General features: G+C 54.1%; 1 protein-coding gene across 12 annotated transcripts in view; it reads left to right on the top strand.

Moving 5' to 3' along the window:
• Window positions 1–22,051, top strand: part of KLHL25 (kelch like family member 25) — a 51,436-nt gene that overhangs the window by 17,378 nt on the left and 12,007 nt on the right. For 3 of the 12 annotated variants that reach the window (XM_070775066.1, XM_070775067.1, XM_070775065.1), the window contains exons 2-3: window positions 1,155–1,200; window positions 18,413–20,210. In XM_070775066.1, coding sequence (XP_070631167.1) covers window positions 18,424–20,193 — 1,770 coding nt within the window. In that variant the 5' untranslated portion in view covers window positions 1,155–1,200; window positions 18,413–18,423 and the 3' untranslated portion in view covers window positions 20,194–20,210. Of the gene's footprint in view, window positions 1–1,154; window positions 1,201–1,537; window positions 3,103–13,891; window positions 16,305–18,409; window positions 20,211–22,051 lie in introns of those variants that run through there. The other 9 variants (XM_070775069.1, XM_070775070.1, XM_019983664.2 and 6 more) reach the window with 5 other exon arrangements.

The raw sequence follows: 22,051 nt of genomic DNA, 5'->3' as shown, positions 1-22,051 counted from the left end.
TGAGCAACCAAGCACACCACAGCACAAAGACGTTGTTGGATACAAATTCAAAACTATGGATGAATGTATTAGTCAGGGTGGTTCTATACTGCGCAGACATTAAAAATTACAGCCAGGCAGAGAGACTGCGCAGGTTCATCCCAGTGTTTGCACGCAGGAGGCCCCAGTCAGTCTGTGTTCAGTGGTGAATGGAGCGTGCCAACTATGTGAATGGGTAAAAACAATGTAAAATAGTGTTCCGTAACTGCAACAGTGTAAAATGTTTGGGGATAAAGGCTGAAAATAAGAAGCCAAAGTGAAAATAGTTACTCTCTTCAGTATTTCTCAACCTTAATCACTTCCCCTACAAACCTTTTTGGACCTTTTATTCCTAATTGCATTCAACCCTGCCCTTCCCCTGCGTCAATTTTAATACCAGGTATACTATACGGATATACTTAACCTTCCCTGGTGGCTCAGATGGTAAAGAATCTGTCTGCAATGCAGGAGAGTTTGATCCCTGGGTCGGGAAGATCCCCTGGAGGAGGGCATGCAACCCACTCCAGCATTCTTGCCTGGAGAATCTCATGGGCAGAGCAGCCTGGAGGGCTGCAGTCCATGGGGTCGCAGAGAGTCGGACTCGACCTAGCGGCTCACACTGTATGTCTGTGCTTCGTACCAGAAACACACAAGAGTTTTTTCAGTCCTCCAAGAGCCAGTGGCTGCCTCCGTAGGACAGTGTTCCAGCCCACCACCTCCTGACTGCCTCACCCCTATGAGAACGTCTGTGTCTGTGTCGGGGCTGTGATTCCCGGGGATCTTCATCTTTTGTATTTTGCCTCTTCTTTTGTGTTGTCTTTTCAGTAATAATGGCTGAGATCTGGGGTGTGCCTGTGGGCCCGTCTCACTTGGTTCGTGGAGCTCACACCCAGCGGAGGGGGTCTTGGGCAGAAGCAGGGGCGCCGACCCTCCGTGGCTGCATCTGCTGGGCTGGACGTGTGGCAGTTATTTCAGGGCGTCATTCCACATCTTGCCCAGTGGCCCAGCCTGTAAAAAGCACTCGGCACAGAGCCTGGTACACAGTCGGTGCTCATCACGTGGTTTAGTAGTAGTAGTAGTACCGTTGTAATCCCCATTCGTCTCTGAGCTGCCGTTTTCTTATTTGTAAATTACAGAACTGAGAGGCCGTGTGGTAGGATCCCACCTCTGATGCTCTTCTAGGTGAGTGAAGCCACGTAACTGCATGTGCTAAGTCATTTGGGTCGTGTCTGGCTCTTCGCGACCCCATGAACTGTAGCCCACCAGGCTCCTCTGTCCATGGGATTCTCCAGGCAAGAATACTGGAGTGGGTTGCTATTTCTTCCTCCAGAGCATGCTCCCAACCTTGGAGTCGAACTCATGTCTCTCTAAGTTTCCTGCATTGGCAGGTAGGTTCTTTTACCACTAGCGCCACCTGGGAAGCCTAGTTTTGGCCAGTGAGATGGGGGCAGAAGTGATGTGTGTCCTCCTAAGCCAAATACCAGTGCCGCACTTGCCAGAGCTTTCTCTCTCTTCCCAGTGGCATGGTGACTGGTGATAATGGTGTCGTTTGGGATGCCGGGAGTGACAGTGATGAGAAGAGCACTCTCCACCCCTCGCCCCCACCACCAGCTAGCCCACAGAGCACATCGCATGAGCAAGGAATCTCTCTCCCCCCAGCGCCACTGAGACTCGGGGGTGTTGGTTGTTGCAGCCCAGCCCAGCCCATCTTGATTAAAACCGAGTCATCACCTTATCAGGCTTGGCTATGAGGATGAAATCTTCCATGTAAGATGCCCAGCACAGTGTGGGTACATGGTAGTCAGGCACTCCATCTGGCTCCCTTCCCAACCAGATTTCCCGCTGATTGTTTGCAACAGGTGTTGCTTCATCTTTCAGCAGCCTTTCACAGGCCTTGACCCCTTACCTCCTGTCCTCTGCCTCTTCTGGGAAGAAAGCCTGTTGCCTGGGAAATGCCAGGGCAGCGTGCCACCCAGACCCTTCCTCCAGGGGCAGCCCACCCACCCCAGTGGAGCTGGTGTCCATCCACACAGCATCTATCAACTCAGAATAATAGCCCTGACAACCAGAGACCGTGTCTGTCTGGGACCTGGCTATATCAATCATGAGAGCTCAGTGGCTGCACTTCAAGTGTGCATAACAATCGTGTGCATCAAATGAAAAGGCCGGAGCACGTGGAGAATGCCCTGAGGTGTCTGCCCGCTCCTCTGGGACCCCCTTTCCCTTCCTGACTTTGGGTGTGGCTGGACAGGGTCACTACCTGCCTGGGAGTGTGTGTGAGTGTGTGCACGTGTGTGCGACCCTTTAGCGGCGGCACTGCTGCTCACGACCTCAGGACGGCAGGTAGGTACCTGGCTGCCCCACAGGGTGCCTCATCAGAGGGTGTGGAAGGGTTGGGCTTCTGTCTGTGGGTGTGACCTCAGGGGTGGCCTCCGCCCCTCTCTCTGGGTTGCTGTTTGACACAGGACATTCTATGCTACCCGAAGAGAAGCCCCACTTACTGCCGGGCTGTGTATGAGGCAGACAGCCTCACCACTTGGCTGAGCCTCACTGTGTTCTAGAACCGCCCCCACAGCCAGCCCAGTGCCCTGCAGGAGGGCCAGGGCTTGTGATGAGGCCAGGATGGGGTGAGGCCGCGGGGCGGGGCGGAGCAGCACCCAGCAGACGCTATAACCACGCGAGACCAGGAGGCATGCCTTACACAATTCCCAGGACTTCCCTGCAGATTTGAAACCTTCACAATCCCAAGCTGAAAAACAAGATCAAAATAAATAAATGCACAGTGGAAAACATCAACAGTTTTAAAACTGTTGCAGGTATGTCCAACTTTTTAACAGATGTATAGTTTTTGTTTTGGTTCTCTTTTTTCAAAGAAAGGGCCATTGAAAAGTAGAAGTATCTAGGGAAAGGCCCCATTGACAGTTCACTTGTATCTAGGATCTGTGGCTCTGCTTCTGTTGCAGCGATCTTACTGATTTTACTTTCAATTAGCAGTGAGATCTGCCTGCTTCATGAGGTGCTTAGTTTGTTTTCCACTTGAAACCTGAACAGACGGCTGCCCCTGCACCCCAAGAGCTCCCCGAGGTGCGTGTGTCCTTCAGGTGTGGGCAGAGCGGGGACCTGGGCTGCAGCATCACGGGGTGTCCTCTCGGAAGCCCCCTCCCGGGACCTTGGCTGCAGCATGCGGCCCTGCATGGGTGTGTTATCTTATAGCGTTGGAATCCTTCGTTATCACAGTTCTAGAAGTAACCCAGACCCAGCAGGCTTGAAGAAAACCTTCAGAGTTTTTCCTGACTACAAAAATACTGCATACTTGTTAAGAAAAAAAAAAAAAATCAACTTAAAAATGAACAGAGTGGACAGTGAAAAAGCCCTTTATTCAGAAGTGAAGGCTGCGGCTGGAGCAAGTCTTCTGAGTTTATTCCTTGACAGTGGTAATGGCAGCAGTAATAAAACAGCCGACTGGGTGAGAGGGTGAGGGCGCGGCCATCCAGATGCTTGTCTCCTGTAATTCTCCCAACAAACCTATGAAGCCGCAGCTGCTTTCATCGTTACTTTTGTGGCTGAGAAAAACAGGCCCAGAGAGGTGAACTCACTTTCCCAGGCTCCCACAGGAAGGGCTGGGCTGTCTCCAGGGGCCCTGTTCCTGTGCGGGAGATCCGGCTCCAGACTGCATGCTGCCCCTCCCCTCTCCGGGCTGGGGTCCGCTTCTTACAGCTGGCATGTCTGCGGCGAATCCTTCACGCGCACGTGTGGCTCCAGGGCTTGGAAGTCCCTGGCCCTGTGTGATGGTGTCCCTGCCCATCCCTGGCCTTGCTCTTCCCTGTAGGGCTGGTGGTTTCTGCCCAGCATCTGCACCTACCGCTTCTCCACCTGAAGCCTCCCTTCCCTGCCAGGTGGGGAGGGGTCAGTGATCCAGGACAGAGCTGGGCCTCCCAAAGAGTGACCTCCAAAATGCAGTTCTGGTCTCCTCCGGTGCCTTTTTCTCTGAGAGTGGCACTGGAATCTTTGGAGAGCTTGGCAAGTTTTCTTCCTGGCTCCGTGCATCCTGGCTCCGTGCATCACTCAAGTTTAAGCCCACGCGTCCCCTCTTCAGAGGGGCCTGAAAGAACCCACCGTCATCGTCTTGCCTGGTGGCCCACCACCTTTTATTTTCTTCATAGAACTTCAAGGACATGAAAGTGCCCTGTTCCCTGGTTTGTGTGCTCACTGATGCCAGGTCTTGTCTGCCCCATTCCCTACTGCCAACCCCAGAGTGCAGCCCCACTCGGGCAGGAACCTGTCTCCCTGCCTGGCACGTGGGAGTTGTTCAGAAAGTTTGTGGAGAATGAGCGGGTGAGAACATTACCTGCAGCCCCTCAGCTGGGCCCTGGGCTTTTCCAGCTCCCTCTGGCCTGGAAGGATGGAGTTGACACACTCATTCAGAAAATCGCTGACTCCTGGCTTGGGGTGGAAGGTGGGGAAGGGTGAGTGATCCAGGACAGAGCTGGGCTTCCCAAAGAGTGACCTCCAAAATGCAGCTCTGGTCTCCTCCAGTGCCTTTTTCTCTGAGAGTGGCACTGGAATCTTTGGAGAGCTTGGCAAGTTTTCTTCTGAATGTTTTGCCCCTTGGCTTGCTTCCTTGTTTATTTGGGTAACTTTCCAAAGAGCAGGGAAGGGATGAGCTGGACCCCTTATTATTTGGTGCCTTTTTTTTGGAGGAGGGGGCAATTTTAAAACATTTATTTTTATATATTTTTTATTTTATTGGAGTATAGTTGATTTATAATGTCAGTTTAAGGGGTACAGCAGGATGCTTAAATTAGACATACACATATATTCATTCTTTTTTTATTGTGTGAGGTGATGTCTCATTGTAGTTTTGATTTGCATTTGTCTAATAATAATAAGCTATGTTGAGCATCTTTGCATGTGCTTGTTGGCCATCTGTATGTCTTTTTTGGATCCTCTGCTCATTTTTTGATTGAGTTGTTTGTTTTTCGGATGCAGAGCAGCAGGAGCTGTTTGTATATTTTGGAGATTAATTCCTTGTTGGTCACATTGTTTGCAAGTATTTTCTCCCATTCTGTGGGTTGTCTTTTCATTTTGTTTATGGTTTCCTTTGCTGTGCGGAAGCATTTAAGTTTAATTAGATCCCACTTGTTTATTTTTGTCCTTATTTTCATTAGGAGGTGGGCCCAAAAAGATATCGCTGTGATTTATGTCAAAGAGTGTTCTGCCTCTGTTATCCTCTAAGAGTTTTATAGTGTCTGGCCTTACGTTTAGGTCTTTGATCCATTTTGAGTTTATTTTTGTGTATGGCATTAAATAATGTTCTGATTTCATTCTTTTACATGTAGCTGTCCAGTTTTCCCAGCTTCACTTACTGAACAGACTGTCCTTTCTCCATTGTTATTCCTGCCTCCTTGGTCATAGATCAACTGAGCACAGGTACCGGGGTTCATGTTTGAGTTTTCTATCCTGTTCCATTGATCTAGTCAGGTTTTGTGCCAGCACCATACTGTTTTGATGACGATAGCTTCGTAGTATAGTCTGAGGTCAGGGAGTCTTATTCCTTCAACTCTGTGTTTCTTTCTTAGGAATGCTTTGGCTGTTAGGGTCCTTTGTGTCTCCATACAAACTTAAGAATTTTTTTTCTAGTTCTGTGAAAAATACTCTTGGGAATTTGCTAGGGATTGTGTTGGGTCTGTAGATTGCCTTTGGTGGTGGTGTCATTTGTCCTATCTTGGTGTCATCTTTGATTTCTTTCATCAGTGTCTTCTCATTTTCAGTCTACAGATCTCTTGTCTCCTTGTGTAGGTTTATTCCTTGGTATTTTATTCTTTCTGATACAGTGGTCAATGGGATTGTTTCCTTAATTTCTCTTTTTGATCTTTTGTTGCTGCTGCTGCTAAGTCGCTTCAGTCGTGTCCAACTCTGTGTGACCCCGTAGATGGCAGCCCACCAGGCTCCCCCGTCCCTGGGATTCTCCAGGCAAGAACACTGGAGTGGGTTGCCATTTCCTTCTCCAATGCATGAAAGTGAAAAGTGAAAGTGAAGTCGCTCAGTCATGTCAGACTCTTAGCGACCCCGTGGACTGCAGCCCACCAGGCTCCTCCGTCCATGGGATTTTCCAGGCAAGAGTACTGGAGTGGGCTGCCAAGTATATAGAAATGCAGCAGATTTCTTTGTGTTAATTCCATATCCTGCAGCTCTATCAGATTCACTGACGAGCTTTAGTGGTTTTCTGGTAGCATCTTAAGGGTCTTCTGTGTATGGTAGTATCGTGTCATCTGCAAACAATCACAGTTTTACTTCTTTTCCAATTTGGATTCCTTTTATTTCTTTTTGTTTCTCTGATTGGTGTGGCTAGGACTTCCAAAACCGCATTGAATAAAAGTGGTGAGAGTGGACATCCCTGACTTGTTCCTGATCTTCGAGGGAATGCTTTCAGTTTTTCCCCATCGAGAATGATGTTAGATGTGGGTTTGTCATATATGGCCTATATTATGTCAAGGTATATTTTCTTTGTAACCACTTTCTGCAGAGTCTTTACCATAAGTGGGTGTTGAATTTTGTCAAAACCTTTCTCTGCATCTACTGAGATGATCATGTGGTATTTATTCTTCGGTCTATTAATGTGGTATATAACACTCGAGTGTGACGGCATTTGTTAATGTGGCGTATAATATTGAAGAATCCTTGTATCCCTGGGATAAATCCCGTTTGATGGTGGTGTATGATCCTTTTAATGTATTGTTGGATTCAGTTTGCTAGTATTTTGTTGAGTATTTTTGTGTCTGTGTTCATTGTCCATGGAATTCTCCAGGCACGAATACTGGAGTGGGTAGCCATTCCCTTCTCCAGGGGATCTTCCCAACCCAAGGATTGAACCTGGGTCTCCTGCGTTGCAGGCTATGCATTACCATCTGAGTCACCAGGGAAGCCCCTCATCAGTGATACTGGCCTGCAATTTTCTTTTGGCGGTGGGGTGGGGGGTGATGTCTTTGTCTGCGTTGGTATCAGGGTGATGGTGGCTTTGTAAAGTGAGCTTGGGATCTGGTCCTTCCTCTGCAGTGTTTTGAACAAGTTTCAGAAGGGTAGGTATTAACTCTTCTCTAAATACTTGATAGAATCACCTGTGAAACCACCTGGTCTTGGACTTTTCTTTGTTGGAAGTTTTTAAATCATGGTTTCAATATTAGTACTTGTAATGGCCTATTCATATTTTCAATTTCTTCCTGGTTCAGTCTTGGAAGAAGTGTGTATCTTTCTAAGAATTTTTCCATTTCTTCTAGGTTGTCCATTTTACTGGCATATAAATGTAATAGTCTCTCATGATCTTTTGTATTTCTGTGATGTTCATTTTAAGTTCTCCTTTTTCATTTCTGTTTTCATTGATTTGAGCCCTCTCCCTTGTTTTCTTGATGAGTTTGACTAAAATTTATCAATTTATTTATCAATTGTTTATATTTTCAAAGAACCAGGTTTTACTTTTATTGATTTCTATTTTCTTATCTATTTCTTTTATTTCTGTTCTTTATCATTTCTGGGCCTTTGAGCTACGATCAAATGTATTTCTGCTCTGATCTTTATGATTTCTTTTTTTCTAATTTTGGGTCTTTTTGTTCTTTTCTGGTCACCTTGGGTATTTGGATTTTTTTGTTCTTTCTCTAGTTGCTTTGCGTATAAGGGTAGGTTATTTGAGATTTTTCTTGTTTCCTCAGGTAAGACTGTACTACTGTAAACTTCCCTCATAGAACTGCTTTTGCTGCATCCCATAGGTTTTGGATTATCATATTTGTGATATGATAATCTCAAGGTATCTTTTGATTTCCTCTTTGACTTCTGTGATCCACTGATGGTTTAGTAACATATCGTTAAGCCTCCAGGTTTTGTGTTTTTTATAGTTTTTTGCCTCTGTAATTGAATTCTAATCTCACAGCATTGTGGCTGGACAAGATGCACGATGATATGATTTCGGTTTTCTTCCAGTTTACCGAGGCTTGGCTTGTGACCTAAGATGTGACTCTGTGTTGGAGAATGTATGATGTGCAGTTGAGAAGAGAGGGTGTTCTGCTTTCTGGATGCAGTGTTCTATAAACACCAGTTCGGTCCATCTGGTCTAATGTGTCATTTAAGGCCTGTGTTTCCCTGTTGATTTTCTGTCTAGGTGTCTGTCCAGAGAAGCCCCTCACTCTTACTGTGTCACTGTCAAGTTCTTCTTTTATGGCTGTTCGTGTTTGCCTTGTGTGTTGAGGAGCTCCTGTGTTGGGTGCTGTTACAGCTGTTACGTCTTCTTGAATTGATCCCTCCATCATTGTGTAGTGACCTTCCTTGTCTCTTGTAGTCTGTTTTGTCTGATACGAGTATCGCTGCCCCAGCCTTCTTTCGGTTTCCGTTTGCGTGGAGTCCCTTTTCCCGTCCCCTCACTTTGTATTTGTCCCTAAATCTGAAGTGTGTCCCTTGTAGACAGCACACAGGCAGGTCTTGTTTTTGTATCCATTCAGCCAGCCGATGTCTTTCGGTTGGAGCATTTAATCTGTTTACATCTAAGCTAATTATTGATATGCATGTTCTTCTTGCCATTTTGATTGTTTTGTTTTTGTAGGTCTTATTTCTTCTCTTCTTTTGTAGTCTTTTGATTTGATGTCTGTCTTTAGTGTTGTATTTGGATTGCTTTTTCTTCATTGCGTGTGTATTTACTGCAGATTTTTGGTTTGTGGCTCCTGGGGGGTTTTGCTTTTGCAGGTTTGGTATTTATGTGCCAGTCTGTTTTAGGTTGCTGGCCTCTTTTTTCCAGTGCCTTTCCAGTATCCTGCATTTGTATTCTCATCTGCTCACAATTGCTGGCTTTGATACTATGTTTAACGTGTAGATGTTTACTGTACTCCGTTTGCCTTCGTGTTTGCCTTTACTGATGGGTTTTCCCATTTGTAATAGTCTTGACTCTACTGTACTTGGGCCTCTTCTTTTTGACGTAGAGAGGTTCCTTTAGGATTTAAGGCTGGTTTGGCGGTGCTGAATTCTCTTAGCTTTTGCTTGTCTGTAAAGCTTTTGATTTCTCCATCAAATCTGAATGATGAACCTTGCTGGATAGAGTATTTTTGGTTGTAGGTTGTAGTATTTTTTTTCCTTTCATCACTTTAAATATATTGTGCTACTCCCTTCTGGCTTGCAGAGTGTCTTCTGAAAAACCAACTGTTACCTTATGGGGATTCCCTTATACGTTATTTGTTGCTTTTCTCTTGGGCTTTTGGTAATTTTTCCTTGTCTTTAATTTTTTTCAGTTTGATTAATATATGTCTCATTCTTTTCTTCTTGGGGTTTATTTTGTGTGAGACTCTGTGCTTAGACTTGAGCATTTCCTTTCTTGTGTTGGGGAAGTTTTCAGCTCTTATGTCTTCAGATATTTTCTCAGGTCTGTTCGTTTCCTTTTGGGACCCCTGCAGTGCCATTGCTGGTGTGTTTAATGTTGTCCCAGAGGTCTCTGAGACTCTCCTCATTTCTTTTCATTCTTTTTTCTTTATTCTGTTACACTTCAGTGATTTCCAACAGTGTCTTTCAGCTCAATCATTTGTTCTTCTGCCTCAGTTATTCTGCTATTAATTCTTTCTAGTGTATTTTTTTTTTTTTTAGTTAAAAAATTTTTTTAATTTTAATTTTTAAAATTTTTGGTACAGCATTCTATTACAGAGGTACATTTTGTGGTCCTTTCTGCTTTTAATCTTTAAAGATTTTTTGTTTATTGTTATTTTTATACAATTTTTAAAGGTTACTTTCCATTTACAGCTGGTCCTGGGGCTTGTTCAGGCTTCCTGGTGGGAAGGCCTGGTGTCTGCCCACTGTACGTGGAGCTGGGTCTTGTCCCTGTGGTGGGCAGGGCTGTGTCCAGTGGTGTGTTTCGAGGTGATGTGAGCTCAGGACCGCTTAGGCAGCCTGTCTGTCAACGTGTGGGGCTGTGTTCACACGCTGCTGTTTGGCCTGTGGTGATCTGGCGCTGGTGCCTGCAGGTTACTGGGTAAGACCAGGTCTTGATGCCAAAATGGCAGCCTCTGGGAGAGCTAACGCGGATCAGTATTCTCCTGGGCCTCTGCCACAGTGTCCTGTTGGGCAGTCGGCCACAGCCGACCCTTGCCTTCCCAGGAGGCCCTTCAGGACTCAGGTCAGCCCAACCCCGGCTCCTCTGGAGCTTTGGGCCGGGTCTCAGTGTACCCTGTACGCCCTCCCAGAGTGGAGTCTCTGTTTCTCCTGTCCTGTGGATCTCCTGCACTGCAGCCCCACCGGCCTTCAAAGCCAAGTGCTCTGAGGGCTCTTCATCCCGATGCCAGACCCTCAGGCTGGGGAGCCGACCAGGTGCTCAGGACCCTCTGGTAGGAGAACCTCTGTGATGTAATTACTTCCCAACCTGTGGGTCGCTCACCTGGAGGCTGCAGGATCTGATGGTGTCATGAAAGCACCCCTCCTGCCATCTCGTGGCGACTTCTTTGTCTTTGAATGTAAAATGTCTTTTTTTTTTTGGTAGGTTCCTGTCTTTTTCTGCTTATGGTCGTTCAGCAGTTCATTGTGATTTTGAGGTTTTTGTGAGAGGAGGTGAGCTTGAGTCCTTCTGCTCTGCCATCTTTTCCAGTCGAGAGCCTTCCTTCACTGAATGCTTGCTGTCTCTCCTGCCCGTGCTGGCCGTTCCCCCCTTGACATGGGTGTGCAGCTGCAGAGGCCCCTGTGCACTGTTGGGATGGCGTGGGCACTGCTTGGCGTCTGTTTGCAGGTCTCGTAGTGGCAGCTTGTGTCCATGCCACTCCTGGGACAGCGGGAGCAGGGTTTGGAGCCTGCTCATGGGTCTTCTTGGGAATTCCCTGGTAGCTCAGTTGGTAAAGAATCTGCTTGCAGTGCAGGACACCCGGGTGTGGAAGATCCCCTGGAGAAGGCAGTGGCACCCCACTCCAGTATCCTTGCCTAGAGAATCCCATGGGCGGAGGAGCCTGGTGGGCTATAGTCCATGGGGTCACAAGAGTTGGACAAGACTTAGCAACTAAACCACCACCACCACATGGGTCTCCTGGGGCAGCTGCCGTCTGTGTACTCCTAGGACAGCGGGCACAGCACTTGGCGCCTGCTTGCGGGTCTTAGAGCAGCAACTCACTCCCACCCCCAGAGCTCCTGCAGGCGGCGTCCTGTTGCCTAGGAGCAGTCACAGGGAGGGATGCCCTTATGATGGTCTGGCCCTCTCCTGGGGTACCCCCTAGAAATGGTGCCTTACCTCTCTGGCGGGCCCTCGCTGCTCCCGAGCATACCCTCAGTTGCCACACTCCAGCCTCTCCACGCAGCCAGCCCCTGTCCTCTTCTGACTGAAACCTGAGCCAGCACCCGGCCACCCCCCGCACCAGCAGATGAGTGCCTCAGGCGGGGGAGCTCTGGGCAGTGGTGCCCACCTCCCATGCAGGTTACTGTCTGCAGTGCCTTCTGCAAGCCAGGTGCCACGCTCTCCTCCTCCTCGGCACTGAAGCTCCCCCTCCAACTAGTCTGGTCTCCCCGCCAGTGAGAGGACTCCCCAGCTTGCAGGGACTTTTCCTCCTCCACAGCTCCGACCCTGGGGCACAGGCCCTGTTCCAGTTCCTTTCTTTGTCCCTGGGTCCTGTGTGGTTACACGGAGGTTTTCTTTCCCATTGAGGAGTCTGTGGCCTTATGGCGGCATTCGGTAGGTGTTCTGCATGAGTCACTCTGCTTGCAGATGTATTATTAGTGTTTGGCGGGAGGAGGTGAGCGCCCCGTCCTGGTCCCCTGCCGTCGGTCCCGTGCCTTCTGTGTGGTGCATTTTAACCGCTTCCCTGCAGGGAAAGCCTGTGGTCACAGGAGCGGAGCTGTTGTAGGAGCTGGATCGATACCTCTTAGTGGGATGATATATTGCTCGTCAGGAGCCTGGCAGTGTTGTGCAGGTAATTGATGTGCCTTGTATCCATCAAAGCCCAGGGTGATGCTTAGGTCATCAGAATAATCCTGAGATGCCTACAGCTCGAGAGGGTCTGACTTACTGGGGCCTCCGAAGGCAGGGGGCCACGGAGACAGGCTTCCAAGAGCCAGGACAGACCTGACTTGGCAAACATACTGTTGTTCCCCCCCGCCCCACCCCTTCTTAAAATCTTTAGTTTTGAGACAGGACAGAAGTCTTACAGGTACTCATGGAGAAGCAACACATGATCACAGTTGAAAGCAAAGACAGTCCAGTTGGAAAGTTTTTATACCTGTCAGCTAATGCTGAAGCTGAAGCTCTGAGCATGGCACGCTGCAGGGCTCAGAGGAATGGTGCTTAATATTCTTCCCCTTTTTCCTCTCCCTCTCCCAACAGAATCCACACCAGCCTCCTCATAGTCCTCCTCAAGGGCAGCCATGTCCTCATGGGCCCCAGAAAACACTCCTTCCTCTGTGCCTTCACCCACGTGGCAGTGACCAGAGGCACGCTGGGCATCCCTCAGGTCAAATGTGTGGTCCAGGCCGCAGCGATGGCCATGGTGTTGCTCGGCAGGCACCCAGCTCGCTGGACTTGGCCCACACTTTCGGCGCTCACCCCTCCCGCCACTGGGAACCTCCTGTCTCACACCGGCTCTGGCTCCTCCAGCCCCAGCACAGGGCTGTGTGTGTCACTGGTACCAGTCACTGGTAATCATCTCGTGAAACCCATTCTTGGTGAATGGGGTGGCCTCCCCTGGTGGTGGGAGGGGTGGCAGGACTTCCCCCGCTGAGACCCCCTGGCAAGGCCAGCATCCTGTCCCCCAGTCCCAGTGAGTCCTGCACTCACTGGGACTCCTGGCGGCCCGGGACGGGAAGGAAGGGGCAGAGGGCCTCAGGTCGGTGGTCACCAAGCCCCCGCGCTCCTCCTGTGCACAGCTCCCATCTGGGGCGGCACTGCACTCCCGGCCTGTGTTCAGCCTCTTGGCGGCCCCGGGGGTGGATGCCATGTCACCCCACGGCTGAGTCAGCACCGCAGACTAGCGTCTCCAGGCCCCTCCTGGTTTTGGGACCTGTCACCATGGCTGGGCAGGTGCTGGGACCCCAGGGATGTGCGGCTTTGGCCAGCCCTAGATCCCATGGATCCCATGTCTAAACAGCCTGGAGCGGGAAGAGAGTGGTTCCTGAGAACAGGCGGGTGTCAGGGTAAGCAGGAGGGGGTGCCTTGCTGGCTCAAGGGTCTCCCACTCGGATCCATTGTCACAGTCGGCCTGGCAGCATCCACAGCTGCCTCAGCCTGCATCTTCTCCGGAGCATGGCCGTGCGAGCACTGCAGCGGATGCTAGCAGGGAGAGCCTCGTGCTCCGTGTGCAGCTCGTCTTGGTCATCCAGTCCGGCTGAGCCTCCACTCTGTGCCAGGTCCCATCGGTTAGCACCACACACAGTCCTTGCCTCAGGGGCTGGAGATACAGAAGGCAGATAAGCCTGTGATTGTAAGTTGTGACAAGTGCTGTAAGTGGGGGAGGTGTGGGGAGGAGAGAGAGCAAGCCTTTCAGGGACAGCGAGGTGGACGGCAGAGCATTCCAGGCAGAAGAGCAGCTCATGCAAAGGTCCTGAGGCCAGGGACACGTCCAGCACAGCTGGAGGGGCAGCTCTTTGGGAAATAGCAGGATGTGAGGACCCAGAGGCCACGGTGGGGACCTGGGATTTTACTGAGACTGCTGAGATGTCCTAGAGCTGGGTGTGGTGTGATCCAGGTGGTGCTTTTTAAAGGATAACTGTGGTCTCTGGGTAGATTCAGACCCGAGCAAAAGCAGAGGCTGGGGTGGGGGTTCTGTGAGTCGGGGGTGGTGGGGAGGGTCAGACAGGGATTCGTGTAGGAGGTAAGGCCACAGGGCTTGTATGAACTGGTGTGGGGGGCGGGGGTGGGATTTGAGCACGAGGGAGCGTGTTGGTGCTGTTTCGCAGGTTTGGGGGAACACTGAGAACTTCCCCAGACATGTCACAGTGGAGGGAACAATTCGGCTTCTGGGGATCTTGTAGCTGTGAGGCAGGGAGCCCAGGGTCGGGTACGCAGCCCTGGGGGACCCCTGGCTCCCAAGCCTGACCTCCCACACTGCTGGCCAGAGCTGAAGGGCAGCCCTGGGTACCTGTGGGCCTGGGTGAACACTGTGGTCCCCTCCATGTGTCTGAGCCTCAGTATTCCTGTCTGTAAATTGGGGCCAGTGGGCCTCTCACTCCCTGGAATCCTGGGGCTTCGGGGCTGTTGCTAAAAGGCTGGCTCAGGTCCCGGCATCTCCTGAGAGGACGTGGGGCAGACAGGGAGGCGGCTGGCCTGGTAGGCAGTCTGCTCCCGGCTCTGCTCCGCAGAGCCAGGCCGGCCGCCGTCTGGGGGCTGGAGCCCACTGGGTGTATCTGTGCATCTCAGGATCTTGGCCTGGGAGGGGGTTGGCATCAGCGGGCAGGCATCCTCAGCTGAGTGGGACAGAAGTCAACTCTGGGCCCTGGCCACCCACTCAGCACTGCCCTCGGAGAGGTCACCTGACCTCATTCTCCGGGCACACGTGGCTACTCTGTCGGGGTTTGCCGTGCTTTGGGGCACTTTCTCATCTTGGAGTCCTGCTCTGTCCTGCCCCTAAAGCCCCGCCCCCCCACCAGGGTGTCTCCACCTGGATCCGTCCAGGACGGTCCTGTGCACAGCACCCCAGGATGGAGGTGGGCCTAGCCCAACCCCACAGTCCCCTGCCCGGCCGCCCCAGCGTGGACCAGGGTCTGGGACAGAGGGAGGCGGGCCGCACGGGGCCAGAAAGCCTGAGAGGGCCTTCGCCCAGCGGCTTAGAGTGTGTGTGTGTCCATGTGTCACCACGTGGGGAGAGCAGGGCTGTCCACTCTCTGGCTGGCCCTGGGGCTGGGCCCTGTGCGCAGCAGCCTCCAAGCCCCCCACCCCGACTCCCCGCAGGAGCAGGTACTGGTGACATCCTGGTCACACGGCTGGCATTCCACCCCGGCGCTGTCTGTAAAGTGAGTCCAGGAGGAGCTGCGCACCCACAGCATTCCAGACCACACTCCAGTGGGGCTCAGAAGCAGCCTGGCTTCCGGGCTGGGTGGGGCGCCGGGCAGAGGTGTTCAGGGACCCGGAGCAGGTGGGGCTGTGGGACAGCAGGAACTGAGGTCAAGCCTCGCCATCAGGGCCCTGAATCAGAGGCCTTGGAGCCAGTCCCCCAGGCGCCCCCAGATCAGAGGCCACGTCCCTCTAAAGGCCCCGGCACGCAGGGGCATGGTGGATGGCATCACCCAGTTGCACGCGTGTGTGTGCTCAGTCGTGTCCAATGCTGTGCAACCCTGCAGACTGTAGCTCTCCAGGCTCCTCTGACCATGGGATTCTCCAGACAAGAGTACTGGAGTGGGTTGCCATTTCCTCCTCCAGGGGATCTTCCTGAGCCAGGGATTGAACTCAGGTCTTCTGCATCTCCTGCATTGCCAGGCGGATTCTTGACCACTGAGCCACCTGGGAAGCCCCAGTGGACGGCCACATTTGGGAAAGTGTCCGATGATTGAGGGGCAGTAGCAGGAATGAGGATTAAGCAGTCACACAAGGTGCGGGGACCGTGCTGTGCGGTCTGGAATCAAGGGTGGGCAGTTCAGACCTGGTTGGGGGTTGCTGCTGCTGAGCTTGTGAGGCCAGGTCAGCACAGCCTGTCGTCTCTGACGCCCGGTCCCAGGGCCAGGCTCAGAGGTCAAGCTCTGTAAATAATTGCCAACAAGTGAGGGGCTCTCAGGAGGCCTGAACAGGGCAGGGGCTTTGTCTTACAAAAGAGGAGACTGAGTTGCAGAGAGAGTGGTGCCCTGGGTGGGTGGTAGCTTGGGGACCACTGTGTATAGTCTGGGCGTGGGGTCCTGCATTTTCCCACTCCTGCAGACTGCACACGGACAAGTACACCCCTGAGCCTGAGCTCTTCACCTGAGCCCTGTGGGCCACAGTGGCTGGTTTGCGCAGCCGTGTTCCTGGCGGGCCACTGGCCCATGGTCTGCCTGGAGCTTGGGGGCCAGAGCAGCGAGGCCAGGCCCAGCCCCGGTGTCTTCCCTGCCCAGCCAGGGAGCTGGGGCCTTGCCCGGGCAGCTCTCATCACGTCCCTGTGGCTTCCCTGGTTCTTTGCCAGGAGAGGAGGGAACAAGGGAGACAGCTGTGCACTTGGACTCTAACTGGCAGTCCACCGAAGCTGGAGCACCGCCTTCCTTCATCAGGTCGTCGTCGTTCAGTTGCTCAGTCGTGTTCGACTCTTTGCAGCCCCATGAACTACACGCCAGGCTTCCCTGTGCTTCACCAGCTCTTGGAGTTTGCTCAGACTCACGTCCATCAGGTCTGTGATGCCATCCAGCCATCTCATCTTCTGTCGCCCCCTTGTCCTCCTGCCCTCAATCTTTCCTAGCATCAGGGTCTTTTCCAGTGAGTCAGCTTTACAATTCAAGTGGCCAAAGTATTGGAGCTTCAGCATCGGTCCTTCCAATGAATATTCAGGGTTGATTTCCTTTAGGATTGACTTGATTGATCTCCTTGCTGTCCAAGGGACTCTCAAGAGTCTTCGCCAACACCACACCAGTTCGAAAGCATCAGTTCTTCGATGCTCAGACTTCCTTATGGTCCAACTTTCACATGCGTACATGACTACTAGAAAAACCATAGCTTTGACTATACGGACCTTTGTTGGCAAAGTGATGTCTCTGCTTTTTGATACGCTGTAGGTTTGTCACTGCTTTTCTTCCAAGGAGCAGCGTCTTTTAATCTCATGGCTGCAGTCACCATCTGCAGTGATTTTGGAGCCCAAAAAAATAAAGTCACAGGTCATTGCTTCAGTACAAGAGTGACCTGGAGTGAGGAGGGGTCGGGGGTTGTTACACGTTTTTCTGGCCTTGTTACCAGCTGGAAGCACAGACTTCTGGGGTCAGGATGCTGAATGCAGTTTGCTTTTGGCCACTTCAAGGCCTAGGGTTTTGCCTGCTTGTTGGCTGAGCCTCGTTTCCACAGCACCATAGTGGGGTCTGGGGTCGTGTCATTGACCAGACTTTATTAATTAAAGTGCTTTGGAATCCCTGCATTTGAGCCCATGTCTGCTCTGGGGACCAGTGCCCTGAGCCCCATGTTCCTGGCCCAGCAGAGATGGGCAGACTGGGGCGTGTGGGGTGCTCGCTGCGGCCCAGGAGCCCAGAGTTGCCTGTCGGGACCAGGGGGACTCCACCGGCTGCAGGTGTTCTGGCTGTGGTGGTTGAGGCAGACCCGGGTTGCTTCAGTGTCCTGCTGTCACCCAGGGCTTTGTCTCGACTTCCCGCTGGGATTCAGAATGGAGCAGGTGTCCAGGGAGTGAGCCACAGGCCAGCTGGCCTCGTCGCAGCTGGGTCCAGAGGCCTCTAGAGAGCCCTGGATTTGCAGAGCATGTCTACGCCGAGCACTTGGGCTGACAGTGGTCCATGGCGTGCTTTCAAGGGCAAGGGCGGTGAGTGTGGCCGCGGCTGCGTGCAGCCCGGCTCAGGACAGGGCCCCGCGGGGAGCAGAGCGGGGCGTGAGGCTCTGCCTGGGCTCTGTGGCTCCTCGGGGATGTTTTGCAAAAGCCCCCCTGCACGAATCTGAGTCTCCTTGGCCAACGGGGTGGCTGCTGGGCTGGAACTGGACAACCCACGTGGGAATCCTGGCTGTGGGAGTCAGGCAGCCAGGGTGCCTCTCTGAGCCTTGGCTTCCCTGGCTGCAGAATGGGGCCATGCAGCAGCATCTCTGAGCCAAGGAATGTATCCAGAGCACATGCTGCTTAGCACTGCCCTGCTGTCCTCTTTTTTATTCAAATTTATTTATTTTTGGCTGTGCTGGGTCTTCGTTGCTGCACAGGCTTTTCTCTGGTTGCAGCAAGCAGGAGCTCCTCTCCAGTTGTAGTGTACGGGCTTCTCATTGCGGGGGCCTCTCTTGGTGCAAAGCACAGGCTCTGGGGCCCATCACCAGTAGTGGCGGCACGTGGGCTCAGTAGTTGAGGCTCCCAGGCTCTGGAGCGCAGGCTCAGTAGTTGTGGTGCACGGGCTTAGTTGCTCCCCAGCATGTGAGGTCTTCCGGGTTCAGGGATCCAACCCATGTCTCCTGCATTGGCAGGGGGATTCTTTACCACTGAGCCACCAGGGACGCGAGCCCACCTGCTGTCTTCTTAATCGGGCCGGGGACACCGTGGCATGTTCTTGCAACCATTGGAGATGACTGTAGGTCAGAGTCACCTGGGCAGGCTCCTATTCAGAGATGAACCTCAGGTTTTACCACCAGAGTCATCCTTTGGCCGTCAGATTGAGGGGCGGGGCTTGGTCTGGGTGTGGCAGAGCTGAGCAGGGGTGGAGGGGGCCGGCCGGCTGGGTTTGGGGGATGCTGCGGGGGGGCCCCGGGGCCTGGCCCCTCTCACCTGTGGCCTCATCCCTCCCCCTCCCCACCGCCCAGCAGGTCGGCTCAGCATGTCGGTCAGCGTCCACGAGACCCGCAAGTCGCGGAGCAGCACGGGCTCCATGAATATCACGCTGTTCCACAAGGCCTCGCACCCCGATTGCGTGCTGGCGCACCTCAACACGCTGCGCAAGCACCGTATGTTCACCGACGTGACGCTCTGGGCCGGCGACCGCGCCTTCCCCTGCCACCGCGCCGTGCTGGCCGCCTCCAGCCGCTACTTCGAGGCCATGTTCAGCCATGGCCTGCGGGAGAGCCACGATGACACGGTCAACTTCCAAGACAACCTGCACCCTGAGGTGCTGGAGCTGCTGCTGGACTTCGCCTACTCGTCGCGCATCGTCATCAATGAGGAGAACGCCGAGTCGCTGCTGGAGGCGGGTGACATGCTGCAGTTCCACGACGTGCGGGACGCGGCCGCCGAGTTCCTGGAGAAGAACCTGTTCCCGTCCAACTGCCTGGGCATGATGCTGCTCTCGGACGCCCACCAGTGCCGCCGGCTCTACGAGTTCTCCTGGCGCATGTGCCTGGTGCACTTCGAGGCCGTGCGCCAGAGCGACGACTTCAACAGCCTCTCCAAGGACACCCTGCTGGACCTCGTCTCCAGCGACGAGCTGGAGGCGGAGGACGAGCGCGTGGTCTTCGAGGCCGTGCTGCAGTGGGTCCGGCACGACCTGGAGCAGCGCAAGGCCCACCTGCCGGAGCTCCTCCGCGGCGTGCGGCTGGCCCTGCTGCCCTCCGACTGTCTGAAGGAGGCCGCGTCCGGCGACGCCCTGCTCATGGCAGATGAACGCACGCGGCTGCTGGTGGACGAGGCGCTGCGCTGCAAGACCCGGATCCTGCAGAACGACGGCGTGGTCACCAGCCCCTGCGCCCGGCCGCGCCGGGCCGGCCACACGCTGCTCATCCTCGGGGGCCAGACCTTCATGTGCGACAAGATCTACCAGGTGGACCACAAGGCCAAGGAGATCATCCCGAAGGCGGACCTGCCCAGCCCCCGCAAGGAGTTCAGCGCCTCGGCCATCGGCTGCAAGGTCTACGTCACGGGGGGCCGGGGCTCTGAGAACGGGGTCTCCAAGGACGTGTGGGTGTACAACACCGTCCACGAGGAGTGGTCCAAGGCGGCGCCCATGCTGATCGCCCGCTTCGGCCACGGCTCCGCCGAGCTGGAGAACTGCCTCTACGTGGTCGGGGGCCACACGTCGCTGGCCGGCGTTTTCCCGGCCTCGCCGTCGGTCTCGCTGAAGCAGGTGGAGAAGTATGACCCCGGGGCGAACAAGTGGACCATGGTGGCCCCGCTGAGGGATGGCGTCAGCAACGCTGCGGTGGTGAGCGCCAAGCTGAAGCTCTTCGTGTTCGGGGGCACCAGCATCCACCGGGACATGGTGTCCAAGGTCCAGTGCTATGACCCGTCGGAAAACCGGTGGAGCATCAAGGCCGAGTGTCCGCAGCCCTGGCGGTACACCGCGGCCGCCGTGCTGGGCAGCCAGATCTTCATCATGGGCGGCGACACAGAATTCACAGCCGCCTCGGCCTACCGCTTCGACTGCGAGAGCAACCAGTGGACGCGGATTGGGGACATGACCGCCAAGCGCATGTCCTGCCACGCGCTGGCATCGGGCAACAAGCTCTACGTGGTGGGGGGCTACTTCGGCACCCAGCGGTGTAAGACCCTGGACTGCTACGACCCCACCTCGGACACGTGGAATTGCGTCACCACCGTGCCCTACTCGCTCATCCCCACGGCCTTCGTCAGCACCTGGAAGCACCTGCCCGCCTGAGGTGCAGAGCCAGCCAGGTGAGCCCCACTCCCCGCCCGAACCCACTCGGGGCAAAGGCTGCATCTTCCGGGGAGGCTGGGTCAGTCAGGAAGCAGGTGACTGGGGGGCCTCTGGGACCCCTTTTTTCTACTCTGGAGCCAGAACCTAGCCCCCCCCCCCCGCCCCTTACTGACAGTTAATCTTGAGCAAAGCGTGTAACCCTTTTGCCAGATGGGGGCAACCGTCTTAGACTGGTTCCTGGGGTCTGGCTGTAGATCAGTCATCAGGGGTCTGTGGACACATAATATGTGGCGTCTAGGCTAACTTTTGAAGTCTGGGGGCACAGTCTCCATGCAAGGGCACCCTCAGAGAACGGGGCTTCCAAGGACGTGTGGGTGTACAGCCACCAGCTGTGAGGTGAGGGTTCCCCAGAGCCGTCTTAGATCCAGCACTGGAAGCGCTCATGAATGTGCTGAAGGTATATATTCCCAGTTATGGTTTAATTACGGGGAAAAGATGCGGATTAAGAGGAGAGGGTGGAGATGCCTGGGGCAGAGCCCTGGACGGGGGTCCAGACCCGGAGCACCCCATCCACTCCCCGTGTGTTAACAGCATCCGTGAGTGATGGCACATGCACGGTACTGCCCACCAGGGAAGCTCACACAGCGTTGGTGTCCAGAGTTTTTATCAAGGCCCCATCGTGTGGGCATGACTGCTTGGCCACACGGTTACTCTCAAGTCAGCTGGTCCAGCATGACCCAAAGCCCCCCTAGGTCACACGGACGTCACTCTAAACAAAGACCCTCCTATCGGGTATGACACAGATCACCTCCCGGAAGCTAAGAGTGGACCTCTGGGGACTGAACTTGGGTCAATTACAGGCAGATTCTTGACCGTCTAAGCCACCAGGGAAGCCCCTCTGTTTGGGCAAGGCCACCAATTCTGTCCTCCGCAAATGCTGAGCCCAGGCCTCAGCCCAGACCACTGCAGTTGGGGCGTCTGGGGCCCAGGGCTCAGAGCTGGAGTAGCCCTAGGCGAGTCCAGAGTGCAGTCAGGGCGAGCGCCCCACTGGGCGGGCGCATGAGGAGCAGCGGGAGGGGAGTGGACGGGGCACTCGGGGGTGGGCGCGGGCACCGCGGGGCCGGACGCCGCTGTGGCATCTGGTGGGGCCAGGGCCCTGGGCCCAGCCTCTCCTGGGGGCAGCCGTGTGCTCCCCCGTGCGTGGGGGAGCCTCTCTTCTCCTCCCATCCCTCCACGAGATGGAGAGGAGGCCTTCCTCCGAGCATGGGAACAGCCCCCAGCAGGGCTGCCTCAGTTACCCCGAGTTACCACACTCTCTGATTTCAGTGACATCATTCCATGAAGTCACCGTGTGAAACAGGAAGGACATCGTGGAGGCCAGGGGCGAGGTGACACGGTCAAGCGCTCCTTGTGGGCATTGGAGGGGCAGGGGGCTAGCAGGAGGGGCTTGTCCAGGGTGCAGGACGGATGGAGTCAGGGGAAGGAGGCCAGCCTGTCCTGGCGGGGCCCTTTCTGGGGTGGGGGGTGCTTTCCTGCAGCCCTTCTGGGGTGATCCAACTGGCGCTGAGGTTGGATTCAGGTGTCCTGAGCCAGCCTGGCAGGGGCACAGGGGCTGGGACAGGGTATAGACTGGTGGGCATTGGAGAAGGTCGTCCATGGTCACGTCCCAGCTCTTAGCTTGCCCCGGGTCTTCGTCCCTTGGGGCGGTGAGGTCCCGGGACCCCCGGTGGGTGGAAGGCAGAAGGCATTGGTCCTGGGGGCTCCAAGAAGCTCAGGGGATGGTGGGATCAGATGCCAGGTCATGCCAGGGTGCCTTGATGCCCACCCCAGGCTGTCCTGGGTTCCAGCCTCTCCCTGC

This window comes from Bos indicus, chromosome 21 (assembly GCF_029378745.1).
Source record: "Bos indicus isolate NIAB-ARS_2022 breed Sahiwal x Tharparkar chromosome 21, NIAB-ARS_B.indTharparkar_mat_pri_1.0, whole genome shotgun sequence".
Taxonomy (NCBI): domain Eukaryota; kingdom Metazoa; phylum Chordata; class Mammalia; order Artiodactyla; family Bovidae; genus Bos; species Bos indicus.
The sequence above is the reverse complement of the archived record's forward strand: the minus strand, read 5'-3'. Positions and strand labels throughout refer to the sequence as shown.